This window comes from Rhinolophus sinicus, chromosome 15, assembly GCF_057876585.1.
Source record: "Rhinolophus sinicus isolate RSI-liver-muscle chromosome 15, RSI-T2T, whole genome shotgun sequence".
NCBI classification, from domain to species: Eukaryota; Metazoa; Chordata; class Mammalia; order Chiroptera; family Rhinolophidae; genus Rhinolophus; species Rhinolophus sinicus.
In genome coordinates this window covers 27639920-27663617 of record NC_142515.1, presented here as the reverse complement: position 1 = coordinate 27663617, position 23698 = coordinate 27639920, and the positions used below count along the sequence as shown (strand labels likewise).

Sequence of the window (23698 nt, the reverse complement as noted above, 5' to 3'; positions counted from 1 at the left end):
TTTTTTAATTTTGGTACTCGAAAGTTTGCTTTCTAGAAAATTCATGATGTCAAAGAACTAAATAAATGATCTAAGACACGACTTAAAAGAGGTATTATTATATCTAGATTTTCCAAGCAAAGCTCTGATTAGAATTCTCAATTAAGGGGCACAGGCTTTTTCCTTTCTGTCTTTTCTTTCTTTTTGGTGCTACCATCTGAAGATGCTGTGAACTCCCGAGGTGTGGAACGTGCACTACGTCAGCTTACTTATTCCAATACCTGACATCGTCCCAAATCTACTTTGTGGGTCATGGGAGTAAACTGGGGCACGTGGCCTCAGGGAAGAATGGGATTTATAAGAATTTGTGTGGAAAGGCAGAATTTTTGTCCCAGATGTCACAGAATAGCTATGTTGATTCATGAGCTGAGGGAGGGGTGCGACTCCCTTACCTCGATTATGTTGCAAGAGCACAATAGTAGGATTGACAATTGTCGTGGAGGGATAGGCAGATGATGGCTTGCTAACTGGTGCAAAGGTTTGGGAATTAGTTCCAACACGAGATGAAGATACTTCATTTAGTAGAGGACTTGAATCCTGAAAAGAAAACAAACATTGGCACTGTCAATACATGAAACCCAAAGTTAATGCTTTTTAAAAAGGAATTTAAAGCTTGACAAGGACCTTAATTATAAAAAAATGTAATCAACGAGACATCATTAATTCCAGTTAGAAGCTTAATCTGGAACATTTATTCTTTGTTGGTATTAGTAAGGGGAGAGAGGGAAAGTGAATGTTACTGAAAGTCTCAGCAACATTATTCATTATTTTCACCTGGTAATAATTGCGGATCAATCCAGTTACTGAAAAAGCAAATTCATATCAAAGTGGAAAAACATGCAAAACTCATGCAATTCCAAATGCGATCCGAAAATGAGAGCTGGTTTAATTGGGAAAAAACAGGAAAAGTTTAGTACACTTGTTTAAAGAAACATGAGACAATGTGAGGACAAGAAGCTATCGATGTAAGAACAGAAAGAATTAAGTATTTGTACTCTTGGAAAGCTGATCTTACCATATACATCACTGAACAACCTTACTAGCACTTGCTTCAGAGATTCGGATATTATCCTGTCTTACTATGATTTTTTTTTTTTTCTCTAGTATTGAGTGACAAAGATCTCTGAAGTAAAGACTTGCTAAAATCCTGACTTTTAAAACCCTGAGGGTTTCTGCCAGAAATAACAATAAAATTATTATTACTAACATAATCTCCATGATGGAATAATGCCAGTCTTCTTAAAGACATGAAAATAAGACCTCAAAATGTAGTGAAGCTATGTAGACAGTTTCCTCTATGACATCTATAAATTTTGCAACACTTCTATTTTAGAATTTGTAGAACCTAAAGCCAGAATATCATTCTTAAGGGGTCTGAAGAACAAGACTTTGTTAATCTCCAGGTAAAAGTATGGCTTCAAAGCAATTCGTATGCTCCAGAGATCAACTGCTCCGTAAGTACCTGCAGGACAAGAGCCATGCCTCCCTAACCAGCCCCCCCCCCCACTGCCCCCCCCCCCCCCCCCGCACAATGCCCTGCAGACAGCAGGTGCTTAGTAAATGCCACATGAATGGCAGGAGCCATGTCCTGGCAAAGGTGTTTCTGAACAACTTTTGTTCAAGGGAATAAAAGTTCAAGAGAGGGGTGGCCAGTTAGTTCAGTTGGTTAGAGAGTGGTGCTAATAACACCAAGATTGCCGGTTCGATCCCCACATGGGCCAAAAAACATTGGCTTTAAAAATAAATAAACAAGCAAACTAATTAATTAATTATGAAAAAAAGTTCAAGAGAACACACGCCTACCAAAACACAGAATGTGAGAGTCAGGACCCAGGACAGCTCCTGACACACAGTAGGGGCGGCTTCCTTAAAAACACTGGCTTGGTCCGTCCAATTCTTCTGAAAGTGCCCTACTGTCACAGCTGTTATTTATGAGCAGCAGCTCAGTTTAGTAAATAAAAGCTTTTCCCAAAACTCAAGAGGCACAATATGATCTTATACAAAAGGGCCTTATCTCAATTTTTTCATTTGTACACAGTGGAAAGCATTTACACTGTCTTAATTTACTTCCAAAGGGATATAATAAAGATAAATGACATATCAGCGAAAAGTCTGTCATAATGCACCCAAGAAACACAAAAAGTCAGACATACAGTGTTTTAAAGTATAAATACGTCCTGTGATGTCTGGAAAGAGCACGTGAGTCTTAAGCATTTTATAAACTTTTACTCGGTGGCATAAGTCTTAATTTCTGGAACTTTACAAAACTGGCAATTAACTAAAAGAACCTGGACCAATTAACGTGATTTTCTTCTTCCCTCTTACTCTCAAATAGCTGCAGATGGAGCAGATATCAACGTGTGGTTTGGCCACCATCCCCAGGGGATCAGCGCTTGGTGACAATTCTTATTCAGTGGAGGAACTCGAGCAGGTTCCCTTTTCACCTCTTACTCTGTTACCTGGGGCCAAATCAGAAGTTATCAGACCAACTGAAGTCCTCCCAGGAAGTCTATACCAGGTTGATGAGTCAGGTTTGAGAAATTGAGGACACAGTCCCAACTAACCTGTGCTGGTACACCTGAAGAAAAATGAACATGAAAGCCCAGATCTACACAAATGACGACGTGTAGGGTGCACAACAAAGCTGCTCACAACGTGTGCTAACACACTGAAAATAAGACTTGCTTTACACACTGCTCTAGAGAAAGTTTCTATGCCAAAGGGGAGAACACCTTTGCTCTCTAAAATGACAGCGGCTCCTAAATTCATCTGTAAGTGGAGCTCAGGTGAGGTGAGTGCATCAGGGACAATCTAGCACTTTCTTCCAACAGGGCTAAGTTGTAAAGCTCCAAGCCCCTGGGCCTTGTTTGTTTGGTAGGGTCTTGACCTAACTGCATTGTGCTGCATCTAGAGATCTGAAAAGTGGTCCCAGCCCAGGATGTAGCTATTCCCATCTTTGGTGTGCCTGATATCTAACTAGACATTCTCTTACAAGCCAAAAAAAAGAAGTTTCCTTCCTGCTTTCTGCATGACTCACTTCAGTTTGAGCCATTTGAGCCCATTTTGTAGGCATACCTCTTTACGCAAAGGGAGGTCAGTGAACGTTTAGTTCCATCAGCCAGTTGCATCTCCCTAGATCTCAAAATGTGGGCCACTGACCCTCAGCACCAGAATCCCCCAGAATGCATGTTACCAAGTAGTATGAGTCCTACGTCCCTCCCCAGATCCACTCAATCAGGACTCTAGGAATAGGATCTAGAGTTGACAATTTAAATGAGCTTCGCTGCTGCTCAGACGATCCCATGTACACTAAGCTTGAGGACCTGTACATCACTCAGATAAATCCTGAGAGCAGAGGCTGTGCCCTGTTCATGCCTGTACACACAGAAGCCAGCAGAACGCCTAGAACATGGTAGGAACGCAACAGTAGTTGTTAATCATCCAGTTACTTATTTTTGAGGAACTCTGGCCCCCGTTTGCTAGGGCACATCCTTAGCAATGTACCGTGTTTCCCCAAAAATAAGACCTAGCCGGACAAGCAGCTGTAATGTGTCTTTTGGAGCAAAAATTAATGTAAGACCCGGTCTCATTTTACTATAAGACCAGGTCTATAATATAATATAATATAATATAATATAATAAATATAATAAATATAATGTAATGTAATATAATGCAATGCAATGTAATGTAATATAATATCAGGTCTTAGATTAATTTTTGCTCCAAAAGACGCATTAGAGCTGACGATCCGGCTAGGTCTTATTTTCGGGGAAACAGGGTAGCTAACATTTATTGGGCACTCTCTGTACCAAGCACCATAATTGAAATTTTTACATACTCAGGCCCACTGCACCCCACAGCCCTGTGTGTAGATCCATGCACCACCATTGTACAACTCACACTGAGGCTCTTTCAGAGTCTGTCAATCTCCAGGGCCTCTGACAGGAGAACAGACCAAGAACTGTGGCTCAGCTTTTCTCTAAAGCACCTGGGCTTTCCCACCCATGATGGGGACCTGTCCCTCAACGGATGGGAACTTGAGGCGTCAGGGCCCTTTAACGTGACATTACCAGTGAGGCACTGTTTTGCCACAAAGGCTCTGGGAGCCACTACTCAGGGGCCTCAGCAAATTCCTTGCCTTTTGAGGAAATAGTTCTAACATCTGTCAAAGGCTTTTATATCCATTTGCTCAATTAAACTCGACTCTTTTTAACCTAGCCTCTGTCACTGCTGCATATAAAAGAGTTCATTTACTTGCTAAATCCACACAAGGGTGAATCTTTTCCTCCCCTAGAATCTCCCTGCTCCCTGGTAGAGAAACTGCTGCTGGCTTTTCCACATTAATTTTTCAGCTTTCCTCAGCTCTCAACATTATATTTGCCTGGCCCGTGACGAGCATAACTAGCCAGAGGCAAGGCCACGGAGGTTGCTCTCTCCGAGAGAAAACAAAGTTCTTTCAGGAAAATGTGCATTCCAAACAGGACAGAAGAAGAGGGACTTGAGAGACTCGTGGACAGCCGCGAGAGACCCACGGACACACATGGGAGGCATGCACTCTAGTGAGAGCAAACACAGTTCCGGTCATCACGCAAGCACAGTGGCAGCCAACACTTCCCTCGGAACTTAGTACTTCGGTGAGAAAGGGGTGTTTTACTGCCGGGAGCAGACATTCAGGAAAGCTGTGAGGAAGGGATTCCAGCAAGCTTACGGTACTTGAAACAGCTCCCGTGAGGTCAGGCTCCGAGACTCTGTGGAGGCCCTCCGGTACCGGGGGCACCAGCGGAGGTGGTGGTGAGAAGGATGGTGGTGACTGGCTAACAGGGGGGTGGGGGCCAGGAGCGCTGACTGGCTGGCTGTGGTGGGGCCGCCTCTGCAGATGAGGGGGAATGAAATCATCTAGAGTCGGGAAGGTCAGAGGTGAGCCGGCAGGGGCGGTCGCCGGGATTGGGGGGCCAAGTGGCCCGAGAGATGCTGGAGGTCTGGCAGTGCCTTCTTGCCCTCTGTCAGTATTAACCAGGTAGAGAGGGACAACTATTACCTCAGGCTGGGCTGGGCTGGAGGAAGTGGCACCCTGTAGGAAATAAGGGGGTCGTTACGTAAAGGGGTACTGCAGAGAAGAAGGAATTCCATATTTAAACAGATGAGAGTAGACATGCAATGATGTACTCTGAGAACTATTTAATCAGTGCCCTTTCTTCAGAGTGCATGAGACAGTCGGTGCTAGCCAGTTGGCCTCCTGACATTCTATGACACAGAGGGAACCCCATCCAAGTTTACTTTCCATCCATCTATTTTTGAATCCTTTTAACACTTTATGAGAGTGAAAGAGAGAACAACAGGACAGGCAGGCAGGCTGTGTTTAACCCCCAAAGCCACTTGCAGAGCCTGAAAGCTTGGGAATAAATACAATTTCTTTGTCACCCTGTTATAAAACATAAACACTGTATTATTAGTCTACATATTCCACGCTCTGGCATACTTAGAATATTTACAGAAAAAAGGAGGGGGGACAGAGAGGACTGTACTGAGATGTTTAGAGAGAAGAATTTGGGGTTCAAGCTGCAGCGATATTAACGAGGAAAGGGAGGGTAGGGGAGCCCAGAAAACAACCGAGCTGCTCGCATGAGTTTCAAAAGAGACGGAGGAGAAGACACACAAACATTCCTAATTCCTTGCCTTGGCTGGATAACACGGCTGCAAAAGGTAAGGTTCTTTTCTCTTCCGGTTTTCGGGATCAGAGGTAACCTGGGGACCTAGCACAGGTGGTCTCACTGCGTCTGGGCACGGAGGCCTAGTCCCCAGGGAAGGACTGTCACCACGGCTAACGGCATCTTTACGGGGGTCAAAGAATAGCTTGGGAGTGTGAGGAGGAGGAGCAGGAGGTGGCTTTCCCGTGCCGGCTGTGCGGGAGACAATGCTGGGAGCCGGTGCCTGAGTGCCTTGGGCTGGGTCACGTGCAACGCGACAGAGGCTTTCCAACGCCACTGGGCGAGTGTTATTGGATAAACAAGGTACATATAAGCTGCTGACCTTTTTATTCCCAACTGCCTCATGACGTGTGTTAGAGCTCACATTCCCACTATAAACTGTCCTGGTGGCTATACAGTGGTGCTGGGGTTGGGCAGAAGCACTGGACAACGTGGAACCCGGAAGCGAGGGCCCAGGACACACTACACCTCTGGGAGCTGATCTGGCTGCCAGGGGAACAGAGACGGGCTGGGATCGTGAGGGGTTCTGCTGGCTGGGGGTGCTGGGTGGGATGTAAGGCTTTGGTGAGCTCAGGTAGAGCGAGTCCTTGTAGGTACTGAGAAGGGCAGGGGGCTGCCATGCAAAGCGGCCCTCCTTAGGGAGAGGAGGGCGTGGGGGAGCAAGACCCTTTAGTATTATTTTCAAGACACAATATCAAGACAGGGAAGAAAGAGAGAGGAGGGGAAATGGAAAGAAGGGCGACCATTAGAAATAACAGCATAACATGATCTGAAGCAAAAACAATTCTAGACATGTTTTTAAGCAAATCCTCAGCTTAGACTCCTCATGGAGTCGACATTTCTCCTCTGGGTAAAGCCAAGTACTGAATCATACTCACCAGAGAGGCAGGCCTGACTCTCCCTTACATCCCAGGGAGGCTGAACTCAGCCCAGAAGAGGCCACGTGTTGAGTCAATTTTGATACCAGTCCTTGGTTGACCTGCACCCTTTTAGATCTCCTGACTGAAAAAGGGTGCCCACGGGCTAAATGCCAATGGAAGAAGCCCCAAAGACCCCAATTTTCTCACACTTCCTTTCCTCAAAGATGTTTCTCTTTGTGTCTTTGGCTTCAAACATTTAAGTTCACCGAAACTCTCGCGTGTCTTTCATTCTTTTCCCTTAGGAGACGGAGAATTGAAAGTCATCCTTGTTTGTGCTCACAGGAGACAGATGTCTTATTTGAATCACTAAGATTTAGCATTCAGTTGCATAAGCATAACAAATTAAAGCTCACCAAGAAAATAATGCTGAGGACTTGGAATCTACATGTGCTCTTTTCTCAGAGGAAACAATTTGATGGAACTAATCAAACAATTTGATTAGAAGAAAAACAGGCATAAGATTAAAAGCAGGTAATCTCCAATTTTTGATGCACATAGAACAAAGGGACCAGGCAATAAAGCACTTGATTGGCCCACCAAATTGGACTGCATTTGGTTTATCCAACTCCAGCCCTTTTCCCATTCCCACCCAGCCCACCACCAGGCACAGACAATCCTAGCAGCAGGGGTGGGGTTCTCAGCCTCAGGCTCCCGGCTTAAGCCTAAAGCTCTGGTTCCAGGTTCAGAGCTAGAACGTTGTAGTTCACATCTCATCCCCTCGTCAACACGGCTCTTTGCTCCTCTTAGCGTCTCAGTGGGGCAGAGGGTCAGGAACTGGCTTAAATCTCCAGACGGAGCCTCATTTCAATGAGAGCCATCTGTCAACCTGTGGTTCAACTGGGAATTATGCCATAAGATGAGGCAAGTTTATTTTCCTAGGGTTATGGCTGAATGTCTGTGTCCTCCCAAATTCATATGCTGAGCCCCTAAACCCAGGTAATGATATTTAAAGGTGGGGCCTTTGGGAGGCACTTAGGGTTAGATAAGGTCATGGAGGTGGGCCCCCATGATGGGATTAGTGTCCTTATAAAAAAAGGGAGAGACCAGAGCTCTCTTTCCACATGAGAGCACAATAAGAAGGTAGCCATCTACAAGCCGGGAAGAGAGCCCTAACCAGGAACCGAATAGGCCAGCACCTTGATTTTGGACGTGCCAGCCTCCAAAACTATGAGAAATATATGTCTGTTGTTTAAGCCACTCCCCGATCGTATTTTGTCATAGCAGCCCAAGCTAGACACCTTAATATCCACACCTGCCCCTATCTTTAAAGATTGCCCGTACCAGAAAAAAACCAGAACCTTGCTCCAAATGGCACAGGTAAGGTATATAGGAGTTTGGTCAATATCTAGTAAATGAATCATGACCAAAAATTGGGGGGGTGCAAGGGCATGGGTCTATTTTGAGGTTGCTTTTGATTTTACTTTTATTTTTTATGGAGTGCAGGTGACAAGGGGAAGGGATATTAGCAAGGGTGAATAGGTGAGAAATAAAAAAGTTGTATGACTCTGGATTAGAATATGAATCCAGAAACAGTAAACAACCTATCCATTCACAAACTCAGTCTTCGAGTTACAAATAATCGGATGGAGAAGAAACTATTTGGGTTCCCTAGACTAACCTGACGCCTACCATTTCCACTGAGTGCCCATGACAGTGGCCGTGAAACGTAGCCATAGGTACCAGCCAAAAATATAAAATAAACAGCCCCTCTTCAGCAGTAACGAGGAGCAAAACCTTCCAGATACATTCACTTGGCTTCAGAGAACTCAGGCTGGAGGTTGGGGCATGTGTGCACATGATGCTCTCTAGAATAAAAGACATTTGAACTAATGTGCCTCAAAGGGACTGTGTGGTAAGTTGATAATGGTTGTCAGAGGTAAGTAAAAGGCAATTTTGAGTTAGGCTCAGATTTACTTTTACTTTGAGCTCAAGTGTCCCACATGTGATTCCTTCTTGTCCAAAGATAGAAATCGATTTCAATTGAGTTTTTAACTTAATTTGGTTGTGTCCATATATGGTGCCACAGCTGCATTACATCAGGCATGAGCCTTCCGAGGGCTCTGACCCTACAGAGAGGATGCTTCCCCAGAGTGTTGACAATGCACTCAGAGCCAAAGGCCTTCCTGTCCTGGGTCTTCTATTAGCCTTAAAGAAGGATGGGGATAGGCAAGGTTACTTTAGATGGAAGGAGCTGCTTTCTGTTTCATTGTAAACACTAGGAACCACATCGGCAGTTTGCATCCTCCTCAGCAGACTACTAATGAAATTTCATTCTCTTATTAGAAGGTGAGGCAGTGAAAAACATGGGGCTGTTTGGAAGAATCTGATATGTTCCTACTTTATACAGTTCCAGAAACCACCAATCCCCACCTCCACTGGGGACCCCCATGATGACGCTGTCAGAGAGAGGGCAGCCCTGGTTCCCTGTTCCCAGGAGTGAGGACAGCAGGGCAGTAGGTCTAGGCTGGCAGTAGGAAAAGCAGCCTATTGGAACCTCTGGAGACAGCCCCACTCCCACCCCCACCCCGTGAGTCTCCTAGACCTCCAACTCAGTCCTTATGAAGAAATGCTAGGTCTACAGGGGTCTGAGAGCTTTCTTCAGCTGAAACCAAGCAAGGGCAGTCCCCAATCCAACCCATCCTGGCTTTGTGTCAGCCAGTGTATACTTACAGCTCTGGCAATGGCTATATAGACAAGAAGTCATTTTTGCACTCAGAAAATTTCAAAAGGTAATGCACGACCTAAAGGTTCTTGAAATTTGGATGGTCCATTTTACACTGAATATACAGAATAAAACTTCTACATCGTCAGCTTACCAGGTTCCCTTTAAAATACCTCAGTAAAAAGAAAATTTCTGGATAGTGACAGGTAAGAAAAACATGCTATTCATAAGAGATATTACAGGATGTTCACCCTGATTACAAGGGTCAGTCTTATAAACTCCTTGAGGGCAACACCAAGTTAACATGGTGACCTGAACACAGCAAGTGCTCAATAAAGCTGTGGTAAATAAATGTGTTTGAAAGGAATTTTTATTTACTTCGCATGCGTTTTGAATCATCTCTTTTGAAGAGCTCTTTTAGAAACCAAAAGGAATTAGTGAGTTGCCCCTGTGCTAAGACACTGAGAATGGAAGAGGATGGGATGTGCGTCTACATTGGCCTTGAGTTAATCAGCACTGTTTCCTAATCTGGAGAGAGCAGATTGTATCCATTCTGGAGACAGCTGAGAAGGAAACACATTGGGGAAGGTCTCAGAAAGGGAAAAGCACTGCAAGTCATTTGCTGGACAACTGACCTCCCAAGTCCCTTCACCCAATGAGGACTTCAGGAGGCCAGGCACATTGCAGCTCCTGGTTCTAACCAGCGGCCCTGGATGCACATGGCCGAACAGGGAGGCAAGCCGTGGCAGGGGCGGAAAGGCTCAGTGGCCGCTCAGCACGCAAGGCAGATAAGTAAGCAACCAACTCTAAGCCTAGGAAGGTGTCATCTCTGACTCAGTTTCATTTCAGGGGCCAGTGCAATTATGTTCCCAGGAGCAAGAACCAGAGGATCACTGGAGAAGGTGGGTGGGAACCAGGAAAGACATGGGGAATTCCCGGGCTCTTGGGGAGTTCTGGGATCCCCTCCGGGTGCAGGCAAGGATGGGGAAGTGGACCACACGTTTCTGCAACAGAGCAGGCAGCACAGCTTCCTTTAAAAGAAAGAACTGCTTCGTTCCATGGACGGGCCTCCTCTGTGTAAAAACATTCTTCACAGACAGCCTGAATTAAAACAGGGTCTATTCCTTTCATCAAAATGGCAAAGTAGCCACAGGGAGGAGAAGGAAGAAAGATCAGAAAAACAACCTAGCGGGAAAGACTAAAGCAAAATTACCCCTACTCCACATTGTACACTGTGGGGGATTTTCTTCTGTAGGGTAGAGCTGGGCAGTTTAAACTCCACTGCACTGCCATTCCAACTTCTAGCTGCCTGTTCCTGGGCCGTGGGATAAGGCTCTAGCCACAGCTACCAGATCTTAATCTGTAAGGATAGAGTTGCTGGAACTGACAGCCCCAACTACAGCAAATTAATGGAATAGACACAAGAGTGCCCTCTTCTCTTGAATATTGCACTCTAAAGAGTTTTTAACAAACAGGCTCAGAACTTACCCCCACTTCTTCAAGGCTGTAAGGATTCCATGTTGCAGAACATTTCCAAACACTTCAAACTTAGAAAACATCAGGCCCGTATTTCCCATACCCTGGTACAGACCGGCCTCATCCCATGCCCCTGCTTGCCTCCACCCCAACTTCTCCCTAACTCTGTTTCTTTCTGAACCTTTCCAGAGTTGACCAACAGCGGGACTCTGAACCCAGTCCATTATCCAGCTGAGGAAGCTGGAAGTCACAAATAAATCAAAGCTAAAAGACTTAAGAACAGGTGCCACTCCCCAGTTCCCACCCTACCCTTGGGCGCATGCCTACCTGGGGTTTGTCGGAAGGAAGGTTGGGATGCACACTTCTGTAGCCCTTGGCAGCGAGTGAAGAGGGTTGGGCGTTCCCATTGGCATCAGCATTGGAAGAAAGCCTCCACTCATCTGAGATGGGAAAAAAAAAAGAAAAGAAACCCCTCACTCACAGGGAACACTCCCTAGTTCCCCTCTAACTGAAGGGTCTGTGGTGGAAGGCAGAAAGAATGTAAGACAAACCATACCTGCTGAGGAATTCTCTGACTCCAGAACTATGTGTGGTTCAAAAAGGATGAAAACGGGGAAAAGGGGGAAAACAGAAATGGTTACATTTGCAGGAAACAAGTATGCACTGCATAGAAAGAGGAAAATCCAGCACCCCGTTGCCTGACACAAAATGCCCTCAGTCACGATGGCCTAATTACCATAGGAACCCACTCGAAACCATGATGTGCTCACAGGCGCTGACCTTTGAGAACACAAGGCCCACATTCACAGCAATGAAGAAACAATTGTGCCTTGACATTCTTATTTTACAGACTAAAAGGCAACAGCACTCTACTGGCCAGTCCCTACTCACTAAATCTCATTCCCCTTCAAGCCTGATGTGGGTTCAGAGTGACTTCTCCTCATTAGCAGGCTGGGCTAATTAACAGACCCAGGAGAGGGAGAAGTAGGTACGCAGGCACTTTTTCCACGGTTGTTGGTGCTGGGCTAGGGGGAGAACATGATTTAAGCCCAGAGGTATCTGCTGCGGTCAGGACTTTTTTTCTCTCCCCACATGCTTTTCTTCTTTCTGTTAAATGAACCACATAAATATTTAAAAATCTAATCATCCTTTCTGAGTTTTCATCACACTACAAGACACCCTTGTCTCCTCCCTTCAGGCAGCTATCACCCTATCCTTCCAGCCATTGCCCAGTGCATCTGAGACACTAAACCTCCCCTAATCTGCCTGACCCACCTTGCAGCACGAGGCAGGAGACAGAGCACAGTGGTTAGTTAAGAGCTCAAATGGGAAGGCAGTTGGACCTCAATTCAAATCCTGGCTCTACCACCCAGGGCAAGTTATAAGCCTCAGTTTCCCCATCTGAAAAATGGAGCTAACAATATACCTGTTTCATAAGGGTTGCTATAAGAATTAAATCATACAATGCATGAGAAATGCTTAGCACAATGCCTAGCAGAGCTCAGTAAATGTCTGCTTTTATCATCTCTACATCCTCTCTCTTCTCTATCCTCCATCTAGGCGCAGGGATCAGCAAACTTTTTCTATGAATAGCCACACAATAGTAAATATTTTAGACTTTGTGAACCATATGGTCTTAGTCGCAACAATTCAACTCTTCTGTTGCAGAACCAGAGCAGACATCAATGATATGTAAATGAATGAGCGTGGCTATGTCCTAATACACCTTTATTTATGGACACAAATTCGAATTTCATATAATTTTCACATGGCATATAACATTGTTCTGATTTTTCTTTCAACCATTTAAAAATATTAAAAACCCTGCCGAAGGATCCCAGGTGAAAGCCTAAAATAAACAAACAAACAAACAAACCATTCGTAGTTCCTGGGCTGTACAAAAATAAGCATGAGCCAGATCTGGCTATGGGTCATAGTTAGCCAACCCCTGTTCTAGCCAATCCCTTAACTTCCTCCTTCTCCCTGGGAGCCTACGCTTGTTCTACCCTATATACAAGTAAAGGGGGAATAATACTGTAGCTCTCACAGCCCAAAGCTCCTTTTTAATGTGTGCCCTGCAAGGACTAGAGATGGGCTTTCCCGATATCAAGCTAAGATTTACACGTACTGAACACCTTTCTGAGTGTCAGACACTGTTGGTCACTTTTGCACCTATTTAGTATTTAATTTAGTGTACACAAGTCTGTGAGGTAGGTAATCACTCTGCTTCATGGATGAGGAAACCGAAAGGCCAACTGACTTGCCCAAAGTCACATCGCCAGGAAACGACAAAGCAGTCAGCCCAGGTCTCCAGAATGAAGGGCAGTGCTCTGTCCACCATCCACAGCCACCAACCCCACCATCAGCCACAAATTAGAGTCTACATTCCAGGGAGGTGACGGGAACCAAAAGGTGTCAAGAGCAAAAGGCAAGGCAGCTTAGCTACATCAGAATCACAGAGAGGACTTGTTAAAACACAGACTACTGGGCCCTACCCCCCGAGTTTCTGACTCAGTCCATGGGATGGGCAGTGAGGCCTTAAAAATCTGTATATCTAATACCTTCCCAGGGGATGCTGGAGCTAATGGTCTTCAGCCTACACTTTGAGAACCACTGATATAAGGAATACTTAAAAACATTCTTATTCTGGAAAACTAACCATATTCATTTTTGCTTATTTTCCCCCCCTCTAAGACAGAGTTTTTATAACATGTTTCAGTTGTCTATTCCTTTAGCAGGTTGCCTGTTACATTTCTTTCCCTCCCTTATGGACAATTCCTAGGTATTTGTAGTCTCTTTCCAACCACACAGGTTGGGAAATTTACAGGACTTGAATTTTGCTCAAATTACTTCAATGCACTGACTTGTGTGACCAAAGGCAAGCTGTTAACCACTCAAAATTCACTTTTCTAACCTATAAAATATATTCCTTACTCTGGGCGCACCTCACAGGCTTGTTGAAGATCCAGAGATCAGGTTACGTGAGCATCCTCAACATGACCATTTTTAACACTGTCTGATGCCTCTATCCAAACCCAGAGATTTCCTTACACGTGACAGGTCCTCAAACACTCCTTCCTCCCCTGCACCTATCACACTTCCTGTCCCATCTTCCTTTCTAAGTTATTTCTAGTCCACCTTTGTCAAATCATTCTATCAAACATATGACATTGACACAAATACTAAATATCAATAGGTTCTGGTGAGGGTCCGTACTATAAAGGACGTGGGCTTTGCACCTTATTTCGCCCCCTCTTTGATTCTCAAGTGACACTGGCAAACAGATGTGTTGTGGAAAACTGAGATGAGTCTGTCCCTCCAAAGCTCTAGCTGTCACAAAGGGACTACCATGCTGGCATCAGACTGCCAAATCTGAGTCCCGACTCTGCTGCTAAGTGCACATCCTGAAGCAAAGGACTTAGCCTCATTTGTGAAATGAGATAATACTTACTTTTTCTGAGTCATGAGGACCAATCATGAGGACCAAATGCTAAGCACATACTGGCATATAGTATGTGCTTAGTAAACAAAGAATCCAAAACATACGGGAAAAAATTCCCCAGATATAGAAATAAATTCAAGTTGCTGACTTCTGCCATTTGATAGATAGCTTCAAAAACATAATACCCTTGGCGATCAACCCACTTTTGCTTCTCATTCCAAGTCGTTAAAACTGTTCCCCTTACCTTGTCCCCCTAAAGGTAGTTCCTAAGACCTCTCTAAACCTTCCTCTCTTCCTTATTAAAGAGCTGTATTTCTGACGTTTCGTTACCCTTCATCTGTTACTTAGTCTTCTGAAGCTTGAAGGTTGGTAGCAGCCCGGGGCCATTATGTGCCTAAGTGTAGCACGTGAAATTTTATGTACATAATCATCAATTAGTAACTTTTGGTTGAGGAGACTGTCAAAATGCTTCTTTCAATAAATGTTACCTCAGCGCTCCTGAGGGGGAGGAGGGCCTTGGAAAGTCAGATCTTAGGTTTTGCAGGACCCTGAAGAGACTGAGCCTTCCCATGAGAAGTACAATTTATTTTGCCTTATCTTTTCCTTCATCTGTTCTTTACTAACAATCTTTCCTGCCCTGTGGCCATAGCCTCCTGATATTTTCTTTTATCTCATTCTGTGCTAATTTCACTTTGGTCTGTTCTAAAGGTGTTTTGCTGATCAGTTCTTGGGATCTTAGGATAACTTTCACTGAGTCAGATTTGATGTGTTCTGGTAGAGTAGCCAAGAGATGAGAGGTATTAAAAGTGGGTCCAGGAGTGTTTAAAACGCTCTGGGTTTATTTTTGATTTGTGTTGTGTGGTAAAGAATTTAACCTTACCCAAAAAGATGTCTGGCCCTTGCCCTCTGGCTCCTGGGAGTTAATCTCTAAGTCCTCGGAATGTCATCCTGATAGGAATGTCTGTGCCACACCAATAATGAGATTTAGAATGGGGGCTTTGAGCTCAACCACCTAATGGACTGGACAGTGGTATCAGCCACATGGGCAGTGGATAATGCTTGTGGAATGGAGCCCGAATGAAAACTCTGCACACAATAGCTCAGGTGAACTTTCTGGTTGGAATATTCTGAGCATAGTGTAACACCTCAATGCTAAGAACTACACGTCCTGACTCCACAGGAGAGGACAATGGAAATTCTGTGCTTGATTCTTCCCCAGACTCCAATGTGCTTCTTCTCTTGGCTGATTTTTAATTTGTATCCTCTCCCTGTAATAAACCATAACCATGAGTATAATAGCTTTCAATGAGTTCTTTGAGTCCTTCTAGCAAATCATCGAAGCTGAGAATGGTTTTGGGAATCCTCTAAACTTGGAGTTGATGTCAGAAGTGAGGGTGTTCTCTTGTGGAGAGTTTCCCCTCCATCTTCTCAGTGGGCCTTAATTCTCACACATGTGCTCATAAAAAGAACTCGGAGTTAATGAGGGTAGAAAGTGCCTTCAACTGCTTCAATATGTTAATTTTCTCATGATATCTTTTTGCTACTGCCGTTTCTGGAAGGCAAATGTGAGAATCAAACTAGAGTAAATGAGTTGAGTGTAAGCCCCAGAATCTTTACGTCCAAAGCCAACATGGTCGTCAAGAATCAGGAAGGAAGTACTGGAGCCAACTGGCACAGAATTAGCAAAATGTAAGGGTTGAAATGCATTTTGGCTTGTGAGTCAGAATACAGGGTTTGATGGTCTTCAGAATATACCAGACAAGAAGCTCGGTATCACGTCCACCACCAGTTCAGCTTCCCATCTCCTCTTAAGTAAAAACACCCTGACCTGGGGACATGAGTGGAATCACCCAGACCTGGCTGGGCAATGATATCAGGAAGTAAGGCTAAGGTAAGGCCTCTCCCAGGGACAGGGAGCCAACACTAAGATGACTATAGTTCTGTCCAGATGGTTCTGATCCAAAAACCACGGCCCAGATTCAGAGATTAGGAGGCTGGTCAGGAAGCCATGGTCCGGGATCCAGAGTCAAGCTACCACTTGAGGCCAGGAGTCTGGACACTGGGCTCCATCTATCAACGCACCTCAGAGAGCATCGCCATCCTCCCAGTGTTTATTTGGATGCTGATGGCTCCCAATTCCACACCTGGACTCCAAATTCCCAAATGCCTGCTAGAAACTTCCTCCTGGAAGTCCTTTCCAAGCCAAAAAAACCCCTCAACATGTTAAAAAGAAATTCAACATTCCTTCGACTCCCTTTACAAACCCGCCATCTCCATGAGATGGCCAGACAGAGTCTACTTCTCCATGCTCCCTAAACACTATGGGGAGCCCTGCCATTTCACTCTTCCAAATACACTTACCCTGGGACCCTGGTCTTCAGTCCCGCTGCCATCACACTAGGCCAAGGCCCTCATGGCCTCCAACTGAAATTATTGCAAGTCCTGAAGGAAACTCTTTGATCTTCAGTAACTAGAATGGTTACCACTAAAAAGCATGGGCTGTATGCCTGGCTCTGTGCTAAATCTTGATGTAAAAGAGCTCACTGAATCCCAGCAACTCTAGTAAGACCATCCCCATTTTACATATGAGGAAACGGAAACTCTCTAAGGTTGAGTAATTAGCCCACATCACCCAGAGAGTAAGTGGCAGAACTGAGCCTCGACAGAGGACTGTGTGACTCAAGAACTAAACCATTTCAACTCTGAGGGAGTTGAAGCAAGGACTGGAAACAGGGGATACCTCTGAAAAGTGGGTGTCAAGGGGTGCTGGGCAGTAGTGCGAGACTGGAGCTTCCACTTGAGGCAAATGATCAGCCACTTGGGGACCCTATTATAGGGATGAAAGAAGCAAGGCAGAGAGGGGGCAGACAGAGCAGCTGGGGGGCAGATGCTGGCCCTAGTGAAATGGAGAGAGCTGGACATTATCTAACATTAGCTGTCTGTGAAGACTTTGGGAGTAGGGAGTAAGCCCAATCTTAGCAAGAGCCACTCACGGCCTCACACGTGGGCTCCCAGTCCAGGCTGTGCATGGATGCCTGTAAATATTGCTGAAAACTGTTTTCATGAGGCTGGTCAAGGCCCCGGTGCTCCCAGGCTCCAGGACAGGAGTGGAGACTGGTGTGGGCCAGCCATTCATCACCCAGAGGCCCATCTAGAGGGAGGAGGCAGGGATGAGAGGATGGAGAGCCGCAAGCACACAGCCCGAGTCAAGAGCCAAGGATGCTGGCCAATGAGCGCAGAGTAAGAGGACAAACTCCCCAGTCCTGAACATCCCATGTCCAGCCTCACATGCTTTTAACCTCACCTCCAGTGTTAACGCAGCCTAGCCTGTTGTAGACTCTTAATCAGAGTGGGGTTTTTTTCCTCCTCAAACCCAGCTTGTTCCTTCCCATCCATAACATACAATCTTGAATTTGTCCCCAGTGAATGGGATTCAATTTGTGTCAGGTTCATTCCCAAACTTCCCAAGGTCATAGAGCATTTTGGAACTAGAAAGGCTTAGAAAACATCTTGCCCAAGTCCCTCGTCCTTCATATGTGTTTCGAAGGTGTGATTTACCCATGGTCAGAAAGCTTGGCGGTGGACTCGGGGACCACGCATGACTCTTCTGATGCAACAAACTGCCTTTTGTCCTCACCTAATACATCCATAATTGCTCCCCTTTTCCTCCCTCACCCCACTTCTCATCACAATTCCCAGTGACTCACTTAGTGCCTGGCACAGAGAGGATGCTAAATGAATGTTTGAATAAATGATTTGGATTCCTCAATTTATCAGGATGAAAATAATATACTAAGATTTACTGTAAAGCTGTGAATGATGACTATCCCCTAATTCTTCAGAGTAGTTGAACTTTAAAACATGAACATTTTCCACCCATGTTAGGTATTAGAAATTTATAAGATATAGAATTATTTGGGGACTAGAGAGAGCTTCCTAAAGTGCCTCAAATCACTTGTAGCAAAAGCCTAGAGACAGTGGGATAGAGTAGTATTTGCATTGTTAGTGCCACACTGTAACCACCAGAGGGAGCTCAAGACTCCCTCTCCTCCCATTCACCTCCAGAGGAAGGGCCAGGTTGGTCAATAATTTTATTGGCCTGTTGGGCTGTAGCATGGTTTTTCTCTTTAACCATCCCTTGGGATTCTCTTTCCCAAATGTCCTCCAAGTTGGAAGCTAGATCTTCCCAGTTAGGCCTGAAGAGGCTGGATTAGATTTGTTTTAGGAGGAAATTATTTCGTCTTCACTCCTTGGCCCCACCTTTCCTGGAGATGAGAATGGCAAACCACAGTGGAGCAGGAGTCAGGTATGAGCTGAGGGATCTAGCACCAAGCAGCTACTTTTGACTTGTAGTGCGGGAGGCCACTCATGCCTTCCCTGAGCCGAGGGAGAAAGAAGCCCTTCCACAGGGACCAACATGATCAGAATGGTCATGCGCTCAAACCCCAGCCTGGCCTCGTCCTTGGACATCTGCCTTGGCACCTGTTACAGGAGGCTGGGACAGGATGAAAGTCAGCTCCCAGGATGCTGGGCACTGACTATCTCCCTCCTATATAATTCCACCGTATCACAGCAGACTGCTGCCCACTGTACCAAAGAGTTTTTATGCCCTACTTCCTTTCCATTTTGGTCCCAAGGAAGTAGTGGTCACCCAATTCCTTTTTTCCCTTTATTTCCTTCCTTCAAGAAAGAACACTCCCATCCCCTAAAGCAGTACTTCCCAAATGTGGTCCTTGAGCAGCATCAGCATGACCGGGGAACCTGTCAGAAACGCCAAACCTCGGGCCCCACCCCAGGCCTACAAGTGGGAATCACACATTCTACAGCTCTGGCCTGGGGCCCAGGAGCCTGTCTTTATACTTCTGGTGATTCTGATGCAGCTCAAGTGTGAGAACCACTTACCATCCTACAGAGTGGAGCGTGGCTGCCCCGCCTATGCTAACTGTGCATGTGGAACCTCCAAGTCTGTTTCCTGACTCCCAGGACACTTGGACTGTGGAGCGCTCTCTCCAGAGAGGCCAAAGTAATGATAACCATAACGATCTAATAGCTTATCCCATGCAACCAGCTGTGGTGCAAAACACTTCACGGATTTCATCCTTGCAATAATGCTGTGAGGCAGGCGCAGTTATCAACCCCATTCTGCACATGAGATCACTAGGGTTGAGAGTAAATACCTCATCCAAGATTGCACAGCCAACACGTGGTGGAGGACTTGAACACAGATCTATCAGGTTCCAAAGTCCCAGGTCTAAACCTCGACACCGTGCTCTAGGCACCCAGGCTGACCAAGGGCCAGGGTGGGGAGGTGGGCTTCAGACTGACTTTTTTCGTCTCCCTTCACTCCTTGTTTGCATTGGCCTCAGAACTGCTCTTCTGATCCTGCTTCCGCAGCTGGCAGGTCACCACCCCATCCTGAGCCCTGCCCCTCCCCTCCTTTCCCGTGAGCCAGGTCAGTCAGCGGCCTGCACCTCTCAGTCTCCCCTGGCTCCTTCCCAGCCCAGCCCTGCCTGGCCAGTCATAGCCAAGCTCTCAGAAGCGGGATGGGCTCAGAGACACCTCACTGCTAGCCCATCTCACCACTCCCTCCTCATGCCCTTGAGCCATCTCTGTCCTCACCAATGCAATGCAGTCTGCAGAGCCACCAGCTCTGCAACAGGGTTTCTACTCATCTGTTCAGTCAAAGCCAATAAAGTGGTGGTAGCTGCTGTGCCTTTGCCTCAAGCAAGTGAGTACCTGCCAGTTCAGCATATTGATTACCACCCATCACAGATAGGACAAGGAGCTGACTGTCCCAGGGTCCCCTGGGACAATCAGGAGGCAGCTGATGAATCCAAGGCCTCCCCATATGGCTGTGAACACCTGCCCCAGTCACAGGGGTAGCACACCTGGTTTGCTTTCATGTTGCGGGGTTTCCTGAGGGCTCACAGGGCTACTGCTTGGGGTTTCCCTGTAGGAGGACGATGCCCGGAGAGTCACGGCTCCCTTCCCAGTGCAGACTTTTGTAGGATCCATATCTGAAAAGGAAAGTCCCAAAAGAGAAGACTGAATCCAAGGCTCCTGAAGGATTAAACAACAGTCAGCGAGCAACTTGTTACAGCTGGGGAATAAGATGAACCTGGTTACAGACACACAAAGTCTTGTAGCCAATGAAAATTAATTTGTGGATGGTGGAGAAGGACGAATCACATTTTTAGAGGTTTACCACACATCATGAGGTTAGGGAAAAATGGAGGCAATAGCAAGTTCTGAATAAACGTATGAGTTACAGTATCAGCTGAAAACATTGCAAAATGAAAGTAGGTTTATTCTTTTTATTAAATGAAGTTTAGATTGGTGAGCAGACGTCTGACCAATTAGTAAGGCAGAGTTCAAGGTTTATGAAAGATTTCTCAAACTTCTAGACCATGTTTCTTATAAAAGATCAAGCTGGCAACATCAGGTATTAGGTGGTTGTTCTGCAGAGAATCACTGCTCCCTGCAGTTGGCCAATGGGAAAAGGAAAAGAAAATCTTCTATCAGCAAGTCAAGACCCCTGAAATGATGAGACAGGATATGCTGCCTGGGGAGAAAGATCATGGGTGAGAGAGCCTCACATTCCAAACTTAATGAAGAAAATTCACACCAAAGAAATGACTAGAAATGTCAAATTCTTCCACGCACAGTGTTCAGTGCTTCCCCAGCTGAGCCGTAACTGGGTCCCGACCTCTCCGACGGTCGACAATGGCCTAATAACAGACCCAGGTCATTTTTCAGAATTCCACTGAGAAGGATTTCAAAATAGGCTTCAAAGAGCTGAATGCTCATTCTCCAGGACAATCAGTCATGGGAGGCAAGAAACCGATGTAGACCACAGAGTTCTAGAAGGTCCCCGTGCTAACTGTTTCTTTCTGTGCAGCTAAGTTGAACTAAATTGTACAGTTCTTTTTTTTTTTTTAATTGTTCACAGCATAGCCGGGATCTCTCACCTAAAATTCTCAAGCCTGGGAGTTTGGGGTAAAATTTAAGGTAGACATAGGGCAGCATGTGGGCTCAGATGTCCAATTCATCCCTATTCCCGTGCCAGGGTGGAGAGAAGCAAATCCTCTTCTCTCTCCTTCTTTCTACTCCAGCAGCCCCCTTTCTGACAATTCAGACACAACAGTCATTAGTGTTATAGAAGAAAACAGGTCTGCCCCATCAGCACCTCTTCCACTAAAAGCAAAGCACAACAAAACAGTGTATGGCCAAGCACGCAGCGGCCTTGGAGAGCAGCTGACTCGTCCAACCCTACCAAGAGGATAAGTCACTGATGTCACAAAACTATTGGGAGAACTGGTTCATGGTCTTTTCAAAAGGACAAAGGGCTATCTGACAAATCCAGCCCACCCATAGGTTCCTGGATGCACAGCCAGATTTGCCCAACTCCTGAAAGCACCAGTGGGGTAAAGTCCTACCTAGGCCTCACTCATCCTGTTCTGTAGAGAAGGAAGCTAGCTATGAGCTGGAGCTGCTATCTGAACTGTAGCCCTCCTTGGAGAGGATATGTAGGAAGCGACTGCAGGTGCAGCTGGGGGTGGGGAGGGAGTGCTCTGGAAATGACCCAGTGAGCATCACAGAGGCACATCTAGGTTTGGCATTGAAGGCAGCTGCTTCAAGTTCAGCCCATTCAGAGGTGCCCTGTGCAGCCACATTAGTTCTCCGGGAGACTGGAGTTCTAAATAAGGTATTGGGAGCTGGAAACCTCTAGAGAGAACCTAAGAAGTCCATGCACTCCAATCTCATGCCAGAGTAAATGTTTGGCCTCTGCACTGACCCTTCTTCTAAAGAGGGGAGGGGTGAGGTATCTGTCAGTTAGTCTCCAGACACACACACAGACACACACACATAGAGTGACACATACACACACACACACACACACACACACACACACATACACACACACACACACACACACGAACGAACCAAGAAAGGAAACCAACCAACTGAGGAAGTGAGAGGGAATGGCTCCTAAACATGCAAAGATTAAGCCTCCAAGTCTTTGTTAGAAGGAAAGAAGAAAGGAAAACCATGCATGATCTGCTAACAATTAAAAAAAAAAGCCAACCCAAGGAGAGATACCTGGAGGGAGTACTAGGCCTGAAGAGTTTTTCACTGTCTTCACAGGAATTATTTTAACAGCAGAAATAGAGCGTGCACGTAAAGGGTCGGCAGTTGCTGAAAACACAAAAGGGTAAATGGTGCATCCAGAAAGAACATTTGGGAAACACTTAGACAGTTGAGGAACTGGGAAGGGACAATAGGAGGAAGTCGCCCACATGAAAAGAACAATAGAACGAGCAGTAGATGCCGTAATTTGAAATAACCTGCTTTCTCTCTTTAGAGGTCCCTGCCAAAGCGGCAGAACTCTCCCTCCAACCGTCACCCAAATGCAGTTGGTCACTGTTTCTGTGCCTCCTGCTACAGCAGGAACATGCCAAGATTTACACAGACACAGATGGCCTGGCAAATAGAGGAAGGGGAGAGCAATCAGGGTCCAAGGGGCCCCCTGGGAGAATATTGGGGTGTGTGCTGGGGGGAGGGCTCCAAGGACCACAGCTATGGCTCAGGCCTCAGGGGAGTGGAGGAAGGAAAGGAACAAGGTCATGAGTTGCCTGGTTCTTTCAGCCGTCACAGTTACTTCCCCAGAATCATAACTTCTGGGGTCCTGTGCCTGCTCTGACAATCAGAGCCCTTTTCCCCTAAGCAAATCAGAACCCCCATCTGCTGGGCAGCAGATGGTCTTGCTTAAACCCACTCTTTCCTGGGCAAGAGGTTGCCAAGTGTCCAAGTGCTCGTTCAAAGACTCTGGGCAGCACCCAAGTGCACAATCCAGGATCCTGACACACAGCTAAGCTTTGAGAGAGCTGGAATGACTGGGGTGTGGCAAAGGCTGCTGTCCTCAGATCCGGGGTGTTCATGCTTATCTACGCACAGGCTTCCCTGGGGCCCCTGCCTCCCAGGATTCTGGAATCTCAATGGTGGGCATATCCCCATACCCTCCTTCTCACAACAAGCCTGTTGTGAGGCCTTCCCTCAGCCTGTCACTCTAACGGCAGCAAATAAAGAGAGATGGGAGCTCACGTGCTATTATGGTGCCAACATCACTCTAATGAACAAAACCCTGAGGTCTTATGGCCCCACATCCACGCAATAACTGGGGGAAGTACTGTTCAGGAAGCAAGACGGTCACTGCTGCATCAGCATCATGCTGGTGAGCCTGTCAAAGGGACAGGAGGGAGGGAGGCACCTCAGCAATAGACAGTTCACCTTCCAGCCCATCACGCTGCTCTTCCATCAGGCATCCGGCAGTCATATGGCCATCGATAACTAAGTCAATAATAATAATGCTGCATGTATTAAGATACAAACACCCTTTCACAGCAATCCTATTGACTGATCTTTATGACCACCGGGGAGATTGGCTGGGTG

At 46.1% G+C, this 23698-nt stretch overlaps 1 protein-coding gene across 50 annotated transcripts in view; it reads right to left on the bottom strand.

The window, feature by feature from the left end:
• The window catches only part of SORBS1 (sorbin and SH3 domain containing 1), a 221392-nt gene that overhangs the window by 88430 nt on the left and 109264 nt on the right, over positions 1 to 23698 (bottom strand). For 15 of the 50 annotated variants that reach the window (XM_074339313.2, XM_074339314.2, XM_074339315.2 and 12 more), the window contains 7 exons: positions 22349 to 22444; positions 20137 to 20265; positions 11363 to 11389; positions 11134 to 11246; positions 5717 to 6415; positions 4749 to 5111; positions 432 to 576 (listed from right to left, as the gene is read on the bottom strand). In XM_074339313.2, the coding sequence (XP_074195414.2) occupies positions 432 to 576; positions 4749 to 5111; positions 5717 to 6415; positions 11134 to 11246; positions 11363 to 11389; positions 20137 to 20265; positions 22349 to 22444 (1572 nt within the window). The remainder of the gene's footprint in view (positions 1 to 431; positions 577 to 4748; positions 5112 to 5716; positions 6416 to 11133; positions 11247 to 11362; positions 11390 to 20136; positions 20266 to 22348; positions 22445 to 23698) is intronic. The other 35 variants (XM_074339319.2, XM_019724714.3, XM_019724717.3 and 32 more) reach the window with 22 other exon arrangements.